Here is a 17,885-nt window from a genome sequence, read left to right on the forward strand (position 1 = left end):
TCTAAAGAAAACGCCTGCAGAAGCTCAAGAACTCATTGACATGGTTGCTAATAACCAGTTCATGTACACTTCTGAGCGGAATCCTGTGAGTAATGGGACGCCTATGAAGAAGGGAGTTCTTGAAATTGATACTCTGAAAGCCATATTGGCTCAGAACAAAATATTGACTCAGCAAGTCAATATGATTTCTCAGAGTCTGAATGGAATGCAAGCTGCATCCAACAGTACTCAAGAGGCATCTTCTGAAGAAGAAACTTATGATCCTGAGAACCCTGCAATAGCAGAGGTAAATTACTTAGGTGAACCTTATGGAAACACCTATAATCCATCATGGAGAAATCATCTAAATCTCTCATGGAAGGATCAGCAAAAGCCTCAACAAGGCTTTAATAATGGTGGAAGAAACAGGTTTAACAATAATAAACCTTTTCCATCATCCACTCAGCAACAAACAGAGAACTCCGAACAAAATACCTCTAATTTAGCAAACTTAGTCTCTGATCTGTCCAAGGCCACTATAAGTTTCATGAATGAAACAAGGTCTTCCATTAGAAATTTGGAAGCACAAGTGGGCCAGCTGAGTAAAAAGATCATTGAAATTCCTCCTAGTACTCTCCCAAGCAATACAGAAGAAAATCCAAAAGGAGAGTGCAAGGCCATTGAATTAATTACCATGGCCGAACCTGTAAGGGAAGGAGAGGACGTGAATTCCAAGGAGGAAGACCTCCTGGGATGTCCAGTGATCAATAAGGAGCTTCCCTCTGAGGAACCAAAGGAATCAGAGACTCATCTAGAGACCATAGAGATTCCATTGAACCTCCTTATGCCATTCATGAGCTCTGATGAGTATTCCTCTTCTGAAGAGAATGAGGATGTTACTGAAGAGAAAGCTGCCAAGTTCCTTGGTGCAATCATGAAGCTGAATGTCAAATTATTTGGCATTGAAACTTGGGAAGATGAACCTCCCTTGTTCACCAATGAACTAAGTGATCTGGATCAACTAACATTGCCTCAGAAGAAACAGGATCCTAGAAAGTTCTTAATACCTTGTACCATAGGCACCATGATCTTTAAGGCTCTGTGTAACCTTGGTTCAGGAATAAACCTCATGCCCGTCTCTGTAATAGAGAAACTGGGAATCTTTGGGGTGCAAGCTGCTAAAATCTCATTAGAGATGGCAGACAATTCAAGAAAACATGCTTATGGACAAGTAGAGGACGTGTTAGTAAAGGTTGAAGGCCTTTACATCCCTGCTGATTTCATAGTCCTAGATACTGGGAAGGATGAGGATGAATCCATCATCCTAGGAAGACCTTTCCTAGCCACAGCAAGAGCTGTGATTGATGTGGACAGAGGAGAATTGATCCTTCAAATAAATGACGACAACCTTGTGTTTACAACTCAAGGATCTCTCTCTGCATCCATGGAAAGGAAGCATAAAAAGCTTCTCTCAAAACAGAGTCAACTAGAGCCCCCACAGTCAAACTCTAAGTTTGGTGTTGGGAGGCCACAACCAAACTCTAAGTTTGGTGTTGAACTCCCATATCCAAACTCTAAGTTTGGTGTTGGGGAGTCTCAACAAAGCTCTGCACATCTATGAGGCTCCATGAGAGCCCACTGTCAAGTTATTGACATTAAAGAAGCACTTGTTGGGAGGCAACCCAATTTTTATTTATCTAATTTTCATTGTTTTTCATGTTTTATTAGGTTCATGATCATGTGGAGTCACAAAATAAATATAAAAATTGAAAACGGAATCAAAAACAGCAGAAGAAAAATCACACCCTGGAGGAAGACCTTACTGGCATTTAAACGCCAGTAAGAAGCATGTTTTGGGCGTTCAACGCCAGAACAGAGCATGGTTCTGGCGCTGAACGCCAGAAATGGGCAGCATCTGGGCGTTTGAACGCCAGAAATGCACCCTGGAGAAGAGCTGGCGCTGAACGCCCAGAACAAGCATGGTTCTGGCGTTCAACGCCAGAAATGGGCAACAAATGGGCATTCAACGCCCAGAACAAGCACCAATCTGGCGCTGAACGCCCAGAGTTGTGTGAAAGGGCATTTTGCATGCCTAATTTGGTGCAAGGTTGTAAATCCTTGAACACCTCAGGATCTGTGGACCCCACAGGATCACCTTAGGATCTGTGGACCCCACAGGATCCCCACCTACCTCCACTCACTTCTTATCACCCCTCTTTCACACAATCTCATAAACACTCTTCCCCAAAATCCTTCACCAATCACCTCAATCTCTCTTCCTCATCACCTCTTCACCACTCACATCCATCCACTCTTCCCCATAAACCTACCTCATAAACTCCACCTACCTTCAAAATTCAAAATCAGTTTCCCACCCAAACCCACCCTAAATGGCCGAACTTACCCCCCCTCCCTTCCCTATATATACCCCTCCATTCTTCCTTACTTACACACAACACAACCCTCTCTTTTCTTCTTGGCCGAAACACACCTCCCCCTTCTCCTCCATATTTTCTTCTTCTTCTTCATCTATTCTTTCTTCTCTTGCTCGAGGGCGAGCAAAATTCTAAGTTTGGTGTGGTAAAAGCATAAGCTTTTTGTTTTTCTATTACCATTGATGGCACCCAAGACCGGAGAATCCTCTAGAAAAGGGAAAGGGAAGACAAAAGCTTCTACCTCCGAGTCATGGGAGATGGAAAGATTCATCTCCAAAGCTCATCAAGACCACTTCTATGATGTTGTGGCCAAGAAGAAGGTGATCCCCGAGGTCCCTTTCAAACTCAAGAGAAATGAGTATCCGGAGATCCGACATGAAATCCAAAGAAGAGGTTGGGAAGTTCTAACAAACCCCATCCAACAAGTCGGCATCCTAATGGTTCAAGAGTTCTATGCCAATGCATGGATCACTAGGAACCATGATCAAAGTAAGAACCCGAATCCAAAGAATTATGTTACAATGGTTCGGGGAAAATACTTAGATTTTAGTCCGGAGAATGTGAGGTTGGCATTTAACTTGCCTATGATGCAAGGAGATGAACGCCCCTACACTAGAAGGGTCAACTTTAATCAAAGGTTGGACCAAGTCCTCATGGACATATGTGTGGAAGGAGCTCAATGGAAGATTGACTCCAAAAGCAAGCCGGTTTAACTAAGAAGACTGGACCTCAAGCCTGTGGCTAGAGGATGGTTGGAGTTCATCCAACGCTCCATCATCCCCACTAGCAACCGATCTGAAGTTACTGTGGATCGGGCCATCATGATCCATAACATCATGATTGGAGAGGAAGTAGAAGTTCATGAAGTCATCTCCCTTGAACTCTACAAAATAGCCGAAAAGCCCTCCCCTGGGGCAAGGCTAGCTTTTCCTCATCTTATTTGCCATCTATGTTACTCAGCTGGAGCTTTCATAGAAGGAGACATTCATATTGAGGAAGAGAAGCCCATCACTAAGAAAAAGATGGAGCAAGCAAGAGAGCCCATTCATGGAGCTCAAGAGGCAAGGTGGATTCATTCCTTGTTCTTACTTTCTCTGTTTTTCGTTTTCTATGTTAAGTGCTTATCTATGTTTGTGTCTTCATTACATGATCATTAGTAGTTAGTAACTTTGTCTTAAAGTTATGAATGTCCTATGAATCCATCACCTCTCTTAAATGAAAAATGTTTTAATTCAAAAGAACAAGAAGTACATGAGTTTCGAATTTATCCTTGAACTTAGTTTAATTATATTGATGTGGTGACAATGCTTCTTATTTTCTGAATGAATGCTTGAACAGTGCATATATGTTTTGAAGTTGTTGTTCATGAATGTTAAATATGTTGGCTCTTGAAAGAATGATGACAAGGAGACATGTTATTTGATAATCTAAAAAATCATAAAAATGATTCTTGAAGCAAGAAAAAGCAGCAAAGAACAAAGCTTGCAGAAAAAAAAATAGGCGAAAAAAAATATATATATATAGAAAAAGAAAAAAAGCAACCAGAAAAAGCCAAAAGCTCTTAAAACCAAAAGGCAAGAGCAAAAAGCCAATAGCCCTTAAAACCAAAAGGCAAGGGTAATAAAAAGGATCCCAAGGCTTTGAGCATCAGTGGATAGGAGGGCCTAAAGGAATAAAATCCTGGCCTAAGCGGCTAAACCAAGCTGTCCCTAACCATGTGCTTGTGGCGTGTAGGTGTCAAGTGAAAACTTGAGACTGAGCGGTTAAAGTCAAGGTCCAAAGCAAAAAAAAGAGTGTGCTTAAGAACCCTGGACACCTCTAATTGGAGACTTTAGCAAAGCTGAGTCACAATCTGAAAAGGATCACCCAATTATGTGTCTGTGGCATTTATGTATCCGGTGGTATTACTGGAAAACAAAGTGCTTAGGGCCACGGCCAAGACTCATAAAATAGCTGTGTTCAAGAATCATCATACTGAACTAGGAGAATCAATAACACTATCTGAACTCTGAGTTCCTATAGATGCCAATCATTCTGAACCTCAATGGATAAAGTGAGATGCCAAAACTATTCAAGAGGCAAAAAGTTACAAGTCCCGCTCATCTGATTGGAGCTATGTTTTATTGATAGTTTGGAATTTATAGTATATTCTCTTCTTTTTATCCTATTTGATTTTCAGTTGCTTGGGGACAAGCAACAATTTAAGTTTGGTGTTGTGATGAGCAGATAATTTATACGCTTTTTGGCATTGTTTTTAGTATGTTTTTAGTAGAATCTAGTTACTTTTAGGGATGTTTTCATTAGTTTTTATGTTAAATTCACATTTCTGGACTTTACTATGAGTTTGTGTGTTTTTCTGTGATTTCAGGTATTTTCTGGCTGAAATTGAGGGACTTGAGCAAAAATCAGATTCAGAGGTTGAAGAAGGACTGCTGATGCTGTTGGATTCTGACCTCCCTGCACTCAAAATGGATTTTCTGGAGCTATAGAACTCAAAATGGCACGCTTCCAATTGCGTTGGAAAGCATACATCCAGGGCTTTCCAGAAATATATAATAGTCCATACTTTGCTTAAGTTTAGATGACGCAAACTGGCATTCAACGCCAGCTCTCTGCCCAATTCCGGCGTCCAGCGCCAGAAACAAGTTGCAAAGTGAAGTTCAATGCCCAAACTGGCACAAAAGCTGGCGTTCAACTCCAGAAAGAGCCTCTGCATGTGGAACATTCAAGCTCAGCCCTAGCACACACCAAGTGGGCCCCGAAAGTGGATTTATGCATCAATTACTTACTTCTGTAGACCCTAGTAACTAGTTTAGTATAAATAGGACTTTTACTGTTGTAGTAGACATCTTTGATCAGTTGTATGCTATCTGAGATCACATTTTGGGGGCTGGCGATTCGGCCATGCCTGGACCTTTCATGCCCTTTTGGAGTCTTTGCTTACAGGAGAATGCCATTCGGACTGTGTAATGCCCCAGCTACCTTTTAGAGATGCATGCTATCAATCTTCTCGGACATGGTAGAAAAATTTATTGAAGTCTTTATGGATGATTTCTCTGTCTTTGGTGATTCTTTCAATACTTGCTTGCACCATCTTACCCTAGTCTTGAAGAGGTGCCAAGAAATCAAATTGGTTTTAAACTGGGAGAAATGCCATTTCATGGTACCCGAAGGCATTGTTCTTGGTCACAAAATTTCAAGAGAGGGTATAGAGGTTGACAAGGCAAAAGTAGAAATTATAGAAAAACTTCTTTTACCAACTAGTGTGAAAGCTGTTAGGAGCTTCTTAGGGCATGCTGGATTCTATAGAAGATTCATCAAAGATTTTTCCAAAATAGCAAAGCCACTAAGCAATCTGCTGGTGGTAAACAATCCTTTCCTCTTTGATGATGAATGTAAACATGCCTTTGAAACTCTAAAAGCTAAGCTCACCACAGCACCAATCATCACACCCCCAAGTTGGGGATTGCCTTTTGAACTCATGTGTGATGCAAGTGACCTTGCAATTGGTGCTGTGTTGGGACAGAGGAAGGAAAAGAAGCTTCATGTTATCTACTATGCAAGTAAAGTATTAAATGAAACTCAAAGAAATTACACTACAACAGAGAAAGAGTTGCTAGCTGTGGTATATGCTTTTGATAAGTTTAGACAATATTTGATTGGATCTAAAGTTTTAGTATACACTGACCATGCTGCTCTTAAGTATCTTATGTCAAAACAGGATGCCAAACCAAGGCTAATCAGATGGGTACTGCTCCTACAAGAGTTTGACATTGAGATAAAGGATAGGAAAGGTAGTGAAAATCAAGTTGGCGACCATCTATCAAGGGTACCACAAGATGCATGTCAAGACAATCTTCAATCAATAAATGAAGAATTTCCAAATGAGCATCTCTTGAAAATTCAACATATCCCTTGGTTCGCAGACATGGCCAACTACAAGGCAGGAAGGATCATCCCACAAGAATACACAAAACAACAAGTCAAGAAGTTGCTACATGAGGCCAAGTTCTTCTTCTGGGATGAACCATTTCTATTCAAAAGATGCCCAGATGGAATGATAAGAAGGTGTGTACCAGAGGTTGAGATGAAGGACATACTATGGCATTGTCACAACTCAAGCTATGGTGGCCATTTTGGAGCTGAAAGAACTGCTGCAAAGGTGCTTCAAAGTGGGTTCTACTGGCCTTCCATCTTCAAGGATGCTAGAGACTTTGTGAGCCATTGCAATGAATGTCAAAGAACAGGAGGTTTGACAAAGAAAAATGAGATGCCTCAGAAGTTCATTTTGGAAGTGGAGCTCTTTGATTTGTGGGGAATAGACTTCATGGGACCCTTTCCTCCATCCTACACATTCAAATATATTTTGGTGGCAGTGGAGTATGTCTCAAAATGGGTAGAAGCAATAGCCACCACTACATGTGATACTAACGTGGTGTTGCAATTCCTAAAGAGAAACATCTTCACAAGAGTTGGAGTGCCTAAGGGACTTATAAGTGATGGAGGAAGCTACTTCTGTAACAAGCAATTAAATTCTCTACTCCACAAATATGGAGTTACTCACAAAGTGGCCACACCTTATCACCCACAGACAAATGGGCAAGCTGAACTTGCTAACAGAGAGCTAAAGAGGATCCTGGAGAAAACTGTGAGAGCAACAAGAAAGGATTGGGTTCGAAAGCTGGATGATGCACTTTGGGCATACAGAACAGCATTCAAAACGCCCATAGGAAAATCTCCATTTCAGCTGGTGTATGGGAAGGCATGTCATCTCCCTGTGGAGCTTGAACACAAGGCCTTTTGGGCCACCAAACTTTTAAATTTAGATGCTCAAGCAGCAGGAGAAAAGAGGTTACTACAACTCAATGAATTAAAGGAATTCAGATTGGAGGCATATGAAAATGCCAGAATATACAAAGAAAGAGCAAAAATGTGGCATGACAAGAGGATCTCCCAAAGAACATTCGAACCAGGCCAAAAAGTGTTGCTATTCAACTCAAGACTGAAGATCTTCCCTGGAAAGCTCAGGTCTAGATGGACTGGTCCATACACCATCACCAAAGTATCACCTCATGGCTATGTGGAATTACTTGATGAAGCTTCAAAACAGACTTTCACAGCTAATGGGCATAGGGTAAAAATTTATCTTGGTGGCCCCTGGAGCAAGGAAGAAAATGTACACTTACTAACATGAGCAAAAGAGCTGCAATGTCAAGCTAAGGACGATAAACAAGCGCTTCATGGGAGGCAACCCATGCACATGAGTCTTTTATTTTCATGCTTTAGTGATAATAAAGAGTGAACTAGCATATAGTGTATGCAAGGAACTAAGTTTGGTGTGACTAATCTTGAAATAATTGCAAAAGTTTTTTTTACAACACTTAGTCACAAACTAAGTTTGGTGTCCATACATACACGAAAATGCTAGACCATAGGTAGTTATTTCTTTTAGTGATATGAAAGCAATAAAAAAAAAAGTATGCATCCAAATACAAGAAATTCTAACACATTTGTATTCTTGCTGCAGGGAAGTGAAAGAAAGAAGTGATGGGAGAATCTTGAAGGAAGGATCACAGACACACACAAAAGAAAGGAGAAGTCACATGCACCTTGGGTTTTGTACATCCATATACACCTTGGATTGTGTGCATTGAGGAAAACACCTTAGCATGCATTAGGCAAAGAAGATTCATTTTTCCCATGCCTTGACCGAACCTTCAAGACCATTCCCCCATCATAAATATCACTTTAACCACTCCAACCACAATCAGCAAACCTCACTTTATCCTCACTTATATACCATTCTCCATCACCCCATTTCATCAATTCACCTCAGCCGAAATCACACTCAACTTTTAAATCATCCTTGCTTTGCAGACTTTAGCCTTGATCCCATGTTTTGCTAAGCAAAATTTAGAGTGCACCATTTTCCCTAGCCTACTTGAACCAACCCCTTCTTCATTCCCTCTCACAATCACTTTCAAGCTTGTATTCCTTATCTTGTCACCATATCCATCTACACCCCCTTCATAAACATTTTCTTTATGCTTGAGGACAAGCATTCTTCTAAGTTTGGTGTTGGAAATTTCAATGGCCTCATCATCAAGAGCTAGGAAGGACAAGCAACCCGTAGAAGGTGAAGAACAAAACACCTTTGATCGAAGAAGATTCAAATCCAAACACAATGAGCGCATCTTTAGTTGGATGTCAGGCAAAGATGTTGTTCCGGGTTACCTTTCAAGCTAAGAAAGGAGGAATACTCTGAGATACAAAAAATAATTAGGAAAAGGGGATGGGAGCTTCTCTGTAACCAACCTCAAGAAGTGAGCATGCTTCTCATCCATGAGTTTTACACTAATGTGATAAGAGAATTTGATGATGAAGAGCCATACATGAGCTATGTAAGAGGGGTGACTGTTGACTTTAGTCTAAACGCCATCAACAGGGTGCTAAAGGTCAAACCAAAATGGTTCAAACAAGCTAGCTATGAGGAAAGAGTTGAAAATGATCCAAGATATGTGGATGTGTTAGGTGACCTGTGCAAAGTAGGCACGGATTGGGTATTGGATTCACAAGGACAACCACTCAAACTCAGAAGAGGTGATCTCATACCTCAAGCAAAAGGATGGCATGACATAGTGAGGAGATCATTGATCTCTACTTCAAATAATTCCGAAGTAACAGTGAATAGAGCAATAATGATCCACTGCATAATGAAAGGAGGGGAGATCAATGTTGGAGAAATTATAGCCAAGAACATCATTGACATAGCTCAGAAGGTCAAACAGGACAGCTGGCTAGGATATCCTAGTACTATTCTGCGCTTATGTGAAGAAGCTAGAGTACCTCTCGAAGAATTTGAAGAAACTGACATGGTATCTATTGGAAAGCCTCTCACCAAGGAAAGATTGGAATTTGTCACCACAACCCAATTGGAGAGACAACCTTTAGCAAGAAAAAAGAAAAGGAAAGAAGCAAGACAAGAGGAAGAGCCTCAAGAAATGGAAGAAACAAGTACCTTGAACATGAATCAACTCCAAGCCGCTTTGGAAGGAATCTCTGGGCAATATTCACAAATTCAAAGAAGCCAAGAGGAACAAGCTCAACAACAAAGGGACCTTTGGTAGGTAATGAATCAGCAAAGAGAAGTTCAAGTTCAATGGATGAGTCAGCAAAATGAATATCAAACACACATGATGGAACTACAACAAGAACAATATGCCAAGATGTATGAGGCCATCAACAATTCATCTGTTGAATATGAAAGATCCATGGAAAAGGTAATACAGGAACAAGCTCAACTAAGGAAAGAGCAAGCTCAGCAAAGGGAGCTTCTCCATAGGTTGGATGCTAGACATGACACATTTCACAGAGAATTCAATGAAAGCAGAATATTCAAGGGGGCCAGACATAGAGACAGAATTGACTATGATATATGCACCCAAGAAAAACTCAGCTACCTTTGTGGAGCACCCCCATTGCTCAACCCACAAATCAAAAGTTTTAATGAAGAGCACAAGGTATTTGAAGAGCAAGAACTTGCAAGGGTGAGATTCAATACTGAGAGGCTAAAGGAGAAGATGATAAGCTCAGGAGTATGGCAAAGAGAAGAGGGGGACTCAACAACAAAACAACAAGGAGAAATAAGAAAGAAAAAGAAAGAAGATCCAAAGGGCAAAGGAAAGGGACATAAAGACTAAAGGTGGTGAAGTTCTTTTCTTTGGTACTTTTATTAAATAAAGAAGATGTATGTCTGAAACATGGTATACCTTCTTAGTTGTTTTCCTTTGTGCATTCTCAGTTATGTTGCTTATTCTATGTATCACTCACATGCTTGGAATGTTTGCTTGTCTTAAGTACTTTCACTTGACGATGGAATAAAAGATGTAGTTTGAGCAAGAATAGAGAGAAATCTAGCCTAAGAAAACAAGATAGTCTGATACAAAGTGTTAGTACATATATGCTTTCATTGTGAACGAATCAAGAGCTCAAGAAATCAAAAGGAGTTAAGATGCTTGCTTACACAAAACTAGTTGGTTAAGGAATATAAGACTCAAGAAGTTAGAAGCACAAAGATCCTTAATAATGAAGTAATACACAAAATTTTGAAAAAAAGAAAAAAAAAAGAGAAATAAAGAAAACAAAGAACAAAAAGAATGAAAGGCTAGGCATTAATGATAAAATTTGGATATGTGTCTGTGGTGATTGATGTTGGGAGACATACTTGGGCTAGTAAATCCGAGGGGTGCTTCATCACTCGGTAACTTGAGTTAACTAACTCGGGATTATCGATTGAAAACTCACATTCAAGAGTAGCTCTATAACAGAACATTTAGCAACCCAAAGAGGTGCAGGACACCACTATCTAGATAAAGTTTCAATGTTATATGCCTGTGAATGAATGTGTTAAGGAGAGAGGCTTGAGTTAGTAAATCTTTAAGAGTGCTTCAACACTTAACAACTTAAACCAACTGGTTTGGGATTGTTGATTGAAAATTTATGCTAAAGAGCTGCCTTAAGACAAGATTTGTAGCTCAATTGAAACAAAGGAAAAGTGAAAAAGGGAGAAAAGAGAAGTAGAGAAAAGAATAGCTTAAGGACTATGTGCTAAGGTAAAGAAAAAGAGTCTAGTGAAATTAACCAACCTAGTAGTGGAGCAAGCATTTCAACTAAGAATTTAAATTAGCCTTGATCAGTTGCACTAAACAGATGACTACACAATTGAGGATGACATATTTCATGGAAGAATTCTTCTCTGTTAAGACATTCAATTCTTGCATCTTAAACTCTTTTGTCAAATTATTCTATCTCTTGCTTGAGGACAAACAATATTTTAAGTTTGGTGTTGTGATGCATTCGCATATTTGCTATACTATATTAGCTAGTCAGTTTAGTTAGTTTTAGCTTAGTTTCATTCATTATCTTTGAAATAAACTAGCAATTTTATGAGTTTTACCTCCATGCATTAAAACACCAAGAACTAGGTAAAATTGTTGGTCAAAATTCATGCAAATATTCAAGGAGTTTATAAACAAGTTGATGTGAATGATTCCCTTGAAATTATTGCATAAGATGGCAAGACTTTGAGGAAGTTTCTTTGGTTTATGATAGGTGAAGCAAGAAGGCAATGAAGCAAGAATTGGAGCAAGAAGCCTTGAGAATACATCAAACTTGGCAAGGAAGCAGAGGACTTGCACGTTGCCAACTTGGGTTACTACTAGAGTGTTTGGTGATAACGCCAGCAGCCCTGGAGAGTGATTCTGGGAAGGGTTGCACATTGCCAACTTGCACTACTACTTGAGTGCTTGGCAACAACGCCAAGAAGCAAAACTTGGCAAGAAGGATGAAGGCTCAAGCACGTTGCCAACTTGGAGAAAGGGTGAGTGTTTGATGGTAACGCAGCAAGCAACTTTGGGAAGCAAGTTAAAAGTTCATGCACGTTGCCAACGCTAGAGTCCAAAGGTGTGTTTAGAGGCAACGCTGCAAGCAAGGCCTTGGAGAGAAGCAATTTGAAAGCCTCGAGCACGTTGCCAACCTAGAGATGGGGGTGTGTTTGAGAACAACGTCAAGACTTGGTCCAGGAAGGGGAGATGCACGTTGCCAACGCCAGGAACAAGAGGCGTGTTCCAAGGAAACGCAGCAAGCTTTGGATCTCCACCCATCGAGCACGTTGCCAACGCCAGCCTCCATTGGTGTGTTTCAAGGCAACGCTGAGCTAGAAGATTTTGCCCAGCCAGGAAAGCTCGAGCACGTTGCCAACGCCAGGATACATAGGCGTGTTCATTGGCAACGCACCATACAAGCAAGCTAGGCAACCTTGAGAATGAAGAGCACGTTACCAACTTGAGGATGCATTGGCGTGTCCAATGATAACGCCAAGCAAGAAAGCTTGCCCAAGGGAAGAATCATGCACGTTGCCAACGCCAGCTTCTATAGGCGTGTTTGGTGACAACGTAGCAAGCAAGAAAGTGATGAGCGGATAATTTATACGCTTTTTGGCATTGTTTTTAGTAGGATCTAGTTACTTTTAGGGATGTTTTCATTAGTTTTTATGTTAAATTCACATTTCTGGACTTTACTATGAGTTTGTGTATTTTTCTATGATTTCAGGTATTTTCTGGCTGAAATTGAGGGACTTGAGCAAAAATCAGATTCAGAGGTTGAAGAAGGACTGCTGATGCTGTTGGATTCTGACCTCCCTACACTCAAAATCGATTTTCTGGAGCTATAGAACTCAAAATGGCGCGTTTCCAATTGCTTTGGAAAGTAGACATCCAGGGCTTTCCAGCAATATATAATAGTCCATACTTTGCCCGAGTTTAGATGACGCAAACTGGCGTTCAACGTCAGCTCTCTGCCCAATTCTGGCGCCCAGCGCCAGAAACAAGCTGCAAAGTGGAGTTCAACGCCCAAACTGGCACAAAAGCTGGCGTTCAACTCCAAGAAGGACCTCTACACGTGTAGACACTCAAGCTCATCCCAAGCACACACCAAGTGGGCCCCGGAAGTGGATTTATGCATCAATTACTTACTTCTGTAAACCCTAGTAGCTAGTTTATTATAAATAGGACATTTTACTATTGTATTTGACATCCTGGATTGTATTCTGATCCTGTGATCACGTTTTAGGGGGCTAGCCATTCGGCCATGCCTGGACCTTTCACTTATGTATTTTTAACGGTAGAGTTTCTACACTCCATAGATTAAGGTGTGGAGCTCTGCTGTTCCTCAAAGATTAACCAAAGTACTACTGTTTTTTATTCAATTCATCTTATTTCGCTTCTAAGATATTCATTCGCACTTCAACCTGAATGTGATGAACGTGACAATCATCATCATTCCCTATGAACGCGTGCCTGACAACCACTTCCGTTCTACATTAGATTGAATGAGTATCTCTTAGATCTCTTAATCAGAATCTTCGTGGTGTAAGCCAGGATCTACTCCATTAGTCTTAACAGTATCACAGATCTGCAAGAATTCAGTTAAGAACTAAAAAGGATCTTCAGATGGAAATCCATGAAACTTGCAGTTCTGCTGCATCAGAGAAACTAGCTGAGGTTTCAGCTCAAAATTGTTTGCTCCAATGGTTGAATAAATAAATAGAATAAGATGAGAGAGGGAGAGGATTTTCGAAAATAATTTTTGAAAAAGAGTTAGTGATTTTCGAAATTGGTTTTTGAAAAAGGTTAGTAATTTTTCGAAAATTAAAATCAAAAATTAAAATAATTAGTTAATTAAAAAAAATTTTGAAAAAGAGGGAAGATATTTTCGAAAATTAGAGAGAGAGAGCTAGTTAGGTAGTTTTGAAAAAGATGAGAAACAAACAAAAAGTTAGTTAGTTAGTTGAAACAAATTTTGAAAATCAATTTTGAAAAGATAAAAAGATAGGAAGTTAGAAAAGATATTTTAAAATCATATTTTGAAAAAGATAAGATAAGGAAGATATTTTTGAAAAACTATGATTGAAATTAGTTTTGAAAAATGATTTGATTTTTAAAATCACAATTAATGACTTGATTCACAAGAAATCATAAGATATGATTCTAGAGCTTAAAGTTTGAATCTTTCTTAACAAGTAAGTAACAAACTTGAAATTTTTTGAATCAAAACATTAATTGATGATGTTATTTTTGAAAATTTGATATAAAAATAGGAAAAAAGATTTTTGAAAAATATTTTTGGAATTTTCAAAAATAACTAAGAAATTTGAAAAAGATTTGATTTTTGAAAAAGATTTTGAAAAAGATAAGATTTTCAAATTGAAGATTTGATTTGACTCATAAGAAACAACTTGATTTTAAAAATTCTTGAAAAAGTCAATCCAAATTTTCGAATTTGATGAGAGAAAAAGGGAAAGATATTTTTTTTTATTTTTGAATTTTTATGATGAGAGAGAAAAACAAGAAAAATGATGCAATGCATGAAAGTTATGGATCAAAACAATGAATGCATGCAAGAATGCTATGAATGTCAAGATGAACACCAAGAACACTATGAAGATCATGATAAACATGAAGAACATAATTTTAAAAAATTTTTAATGCAAAGAAAATATGCAAGACACCAAACTTAGAATTCTTTAATGCTTAGGCACTAAGAATTCAGGAATGCATATGAAAAACAAGAAAAGACACAAAACATGCAAATGCAAAGATCAAACAAGAAGACTTACCAAGAACAACTTGAAGATCATGAAGAACACTATGAATGCATGAATTTTCGAAAAATGCAAAATGAACATGCAATTGACACCAAACTTAAAATCTGACTCAACACTCAAACAAGAAACACAAAAATATTTTTGATTTTTATGATTTTATGATTTTTTTTTGTATTTTCTTTAATTTTTTTCGAAAATCATTTTGAAAAAGAAAAATAAGGATTCCAAAATTTTTAATATGAATTCCAGGAATCTTATGCTCTTTAGTCTAAAGCTCCAATCAAAGGGTCAGGCATGACTTAATAGCCAGCCAAGCTTTAGCATGTAACAGGTAGATCATGAACAGCAGTAGGTGGATTAGCACCAACTAGCTTGCTCTTGATAACAAATTGTAAGCCTCAGTCCAAATGAATTTAGACATGGCTTTACAGCCAGCCAGGCTTCACATGCTTCATGAAACACTAGAATTCATTCTTAAAAATTTTGAATAAAATTATAAAATTTTTGAAAACATTTTTATTTTGAAATTTTTTTTTTCGAAAACAAAGGAGAAAATTTTGAAATATTTTTGAAAATTTTTTTTTTGAAAAGAAAACAAAAAGAAAATTACCTAATTTGAGCAACAAGATAAACCGTCAGTTGTCCAAACTCGAACAATCTCCGGCAACGGCGCCAAAAACTTGGTGGACGAAATTGTGATTACACTTTGATTATGTAAAATTCATTGCTCCTTCTTTCCCTGGCAATGGCGCCAAAAACATGATGCCAATACCATGGTTCACAACTTCGCACAACTAACCAGCAAGTGCACTGGGTCGTCCAAGTAATACCTTACGTGAGTAAGGGTCGAATCCCACGGAGATTGTTGGTATGCAGCAAGCTATGGTCACCTTGTAAATCTCAGTCAGGCGGGTATAAAATAGTAATGGGGTTTTCGAAAATAATTAATAAAATAGGGATAGAAACACTTATGTAAATCATTGGTGAGAATTTCAGATAAGCGCATAGAGATGCTTTCGTTCCTCTGAACCTCCGCTTTCCTGCTGTCTTCATCCAATTAGTCTTACTCCTTTCCATGGCTGGCTTTATGCAAGGGCATCACCGTTGTCAGTGGCTACATCCCCTCCTCTTGTGAAAATGGTCCAAGATGCCCTGTCACGGCACGGCTAATCATCTGAGGTTCCCGATCATGCTGGAATAGGATTCACCCTCCTTTTGCGTCTGTCACTACGCCCAGCACTCGCGAGCTTGAAGCTCGTCACAGTCATTCAATCATTGAATCCTATTCGGAATACCACAGACAAGGTTTAGACTTTCCGGATTCTCTTGAATGCCGCCATCATTCTAGCTTACACCACGAAGATTCCGATTAAGAGATCTAAGAGATACTCATTCAATCTAATGTAGAACCACAGAATGCAGAATGCAGAATGCAGATGATGATGCAGAATTTACAAATTAACACTGATAAAATTAAAATAAAATAAAACTGAGAATAAAAAGAGACGATCATACCATGGTGGGTTGTCTCCCACCTAGCACTTTTAGTTAAAGTCTTTAAGTTGGACATTTGGTGAGCTCCTTGTCATGGTGGCTTGTGCTTGAACTCGTCTTGAAACTTCCACCAATGCTTGGACTTCCAATAAGCTTTATCAATACCAAGTAAATTTCTCAAGCTTTGATGGAGTTTTTCACAAGATTTGAGCTCCCAAATTTGATCCTCATATATTTCCGGATCCCAAATCTTGCTTCTACACCCGTCTTCAAGTGGATCATGATGATTTCATCTGGGTGGTTCAGCCTTAGAATTCTCATTTAGGCATCCAAACAACCTCCTAGACCCATTCATTCGAGCTTTATACCAACCCTTACATTTAGATTTTGAGCTCCCAACCACAATGAGCCTAGGATTATGTTGCCAACCACTAACTATCTCCCTCTTACTCTTAAAGCCACAGAGAGCTCTAAGCTGGCCATCTATCTCAAGTAACCCATATTCAAGCGGGAAGCTAAAGGTTAAGGATAAGTATTTTACCCACTTGAATGTTGTATTTGATGGTAATGGCTTTGGGGGAGAGGTCTCCAACAACTTTGGCAAGGTGATTTCAAGCTCCATTCCCTTGTACTCTTCCTTGATAACTTCCACCTCTTTGCAAGCTTCTTCAATTTCAACCTCTTCCTCTTGGTAGCTTTCTTCCAATTCAATCTCTTCTTTATTACTCACCAAGGGCATGGGAGGTTGTGCTTCTTCTTCTTTAATCTCCATCTCTTGATCAACCTCTTCAAAGTCTTCAGCCATGATATGCCTTGGAGGTTGTACACCCTCTTCAACATCAAATTCAAACATCTTGGAAAGAGGTTCTATGACTGGACTTTTCCAAGGAGGTTCTGTATCTCCCACGTCTTCAACCACTTCTTCCTCTTCAATAATTACTGCTTTGTCCAGTTGTTTTAGTATAAAATCGTACTCATCCTTGATGATTTCCTTTCCATTACAACTCCTTTCAACTATTCCTTCATCTTCAAGTACAAAATCTAGCTCCTCCTTGTTGACTTCCACTTCTTGACAACTTCCTTCAAGGGTCTCTCCTACCTCTACCTTTAGGGCCTCCTCTAGCTTCTTATGAAGTATGAATTCGCGAAGATGATCCCTTCTCTCTTGTTCCATGTCAATAGCATGATTGGGATCATCTTGCTCTTGTATTGATGGATGTGGGTGCTCTTCCATAGAGGGTGGTGATGGGATGGGAAGATCATTATGTGGTTAAAAAGGAAGTGCACTAGAGTTTGAGGGTTGAATATTGGAGGTAGAGGGTTGGTTCATGTGGGATATAAGATTTTGGAGTGTAGAGGTGAGACCAATGATGTTAGAGATGAGTGTGTTGTTATCCAATGGAGGTTGGGGTGGATAGGAGGGTTCAATTGTTGGGAGAAAGGGCTCATAATATGGAGGTGGTTCTTCTTGATAAGGATATGGAGATGGTGAATACTGAGGTGGTGGTTCCGGGTGTGGTTCATATGGTGGTTGGTGTGGTGGATAAGGATTAGCGTCATATGGAGGTGAATGGTGGAAAGGGGCTTGTGAGTATGGTGGTTCAGAGTTATGTTGAGGAGGGGGTTCATAAGCATATGGTGGGGCTTGTTGGTAACTACAAGGGGGTCCACCATATTCATCATCTTGGTATGCTCCCTGGAATGGCTCTTGACCATAGTAATTTGGTGGAGGTGGTTTGTCACGAAAGGGTCTACCATAACTATTGTCTTGGTATGCATCACAAAATGGTTGTTGGTTATAGCGCATTGGAGGG

At 39.4% G+C, this 17,885-nt stretch overlaps 1 protein-coding gene across 1 annotated transcript; it reads left to right on the forward strand.

Annotated features, from left to right (window-relative positions):
* Positions 6,343-7,962, forward strand: LOC107627390. Its single transcript, XM_016330226.1, has 3 exons — positions 6,343-6,794; positions 7,035-7,548; positions 7,942-7,962. Exons 1-3 carry the CDS (start codon positions 6,343-6,345, stop codon positions 7,960-7,962), a joined length of 987 nt encoding a protein of 328 aa, XP_016185712.1.

The sequence above is a fragment of the Arachis ipaensis genome, chromosome B02 (assembly GCF_000816755.2).
Source record: "Arachis ipaensis cultivar K30076 chromosome B02, Araip1.1, whole genome shotgun sequence".
Lineage (NCBI taxonomy): Eukaryota > Viridiplantae > Streptophyta > Magnoliopsida > Fabales > Fabaceae > Arachis > Arachis ipaensis.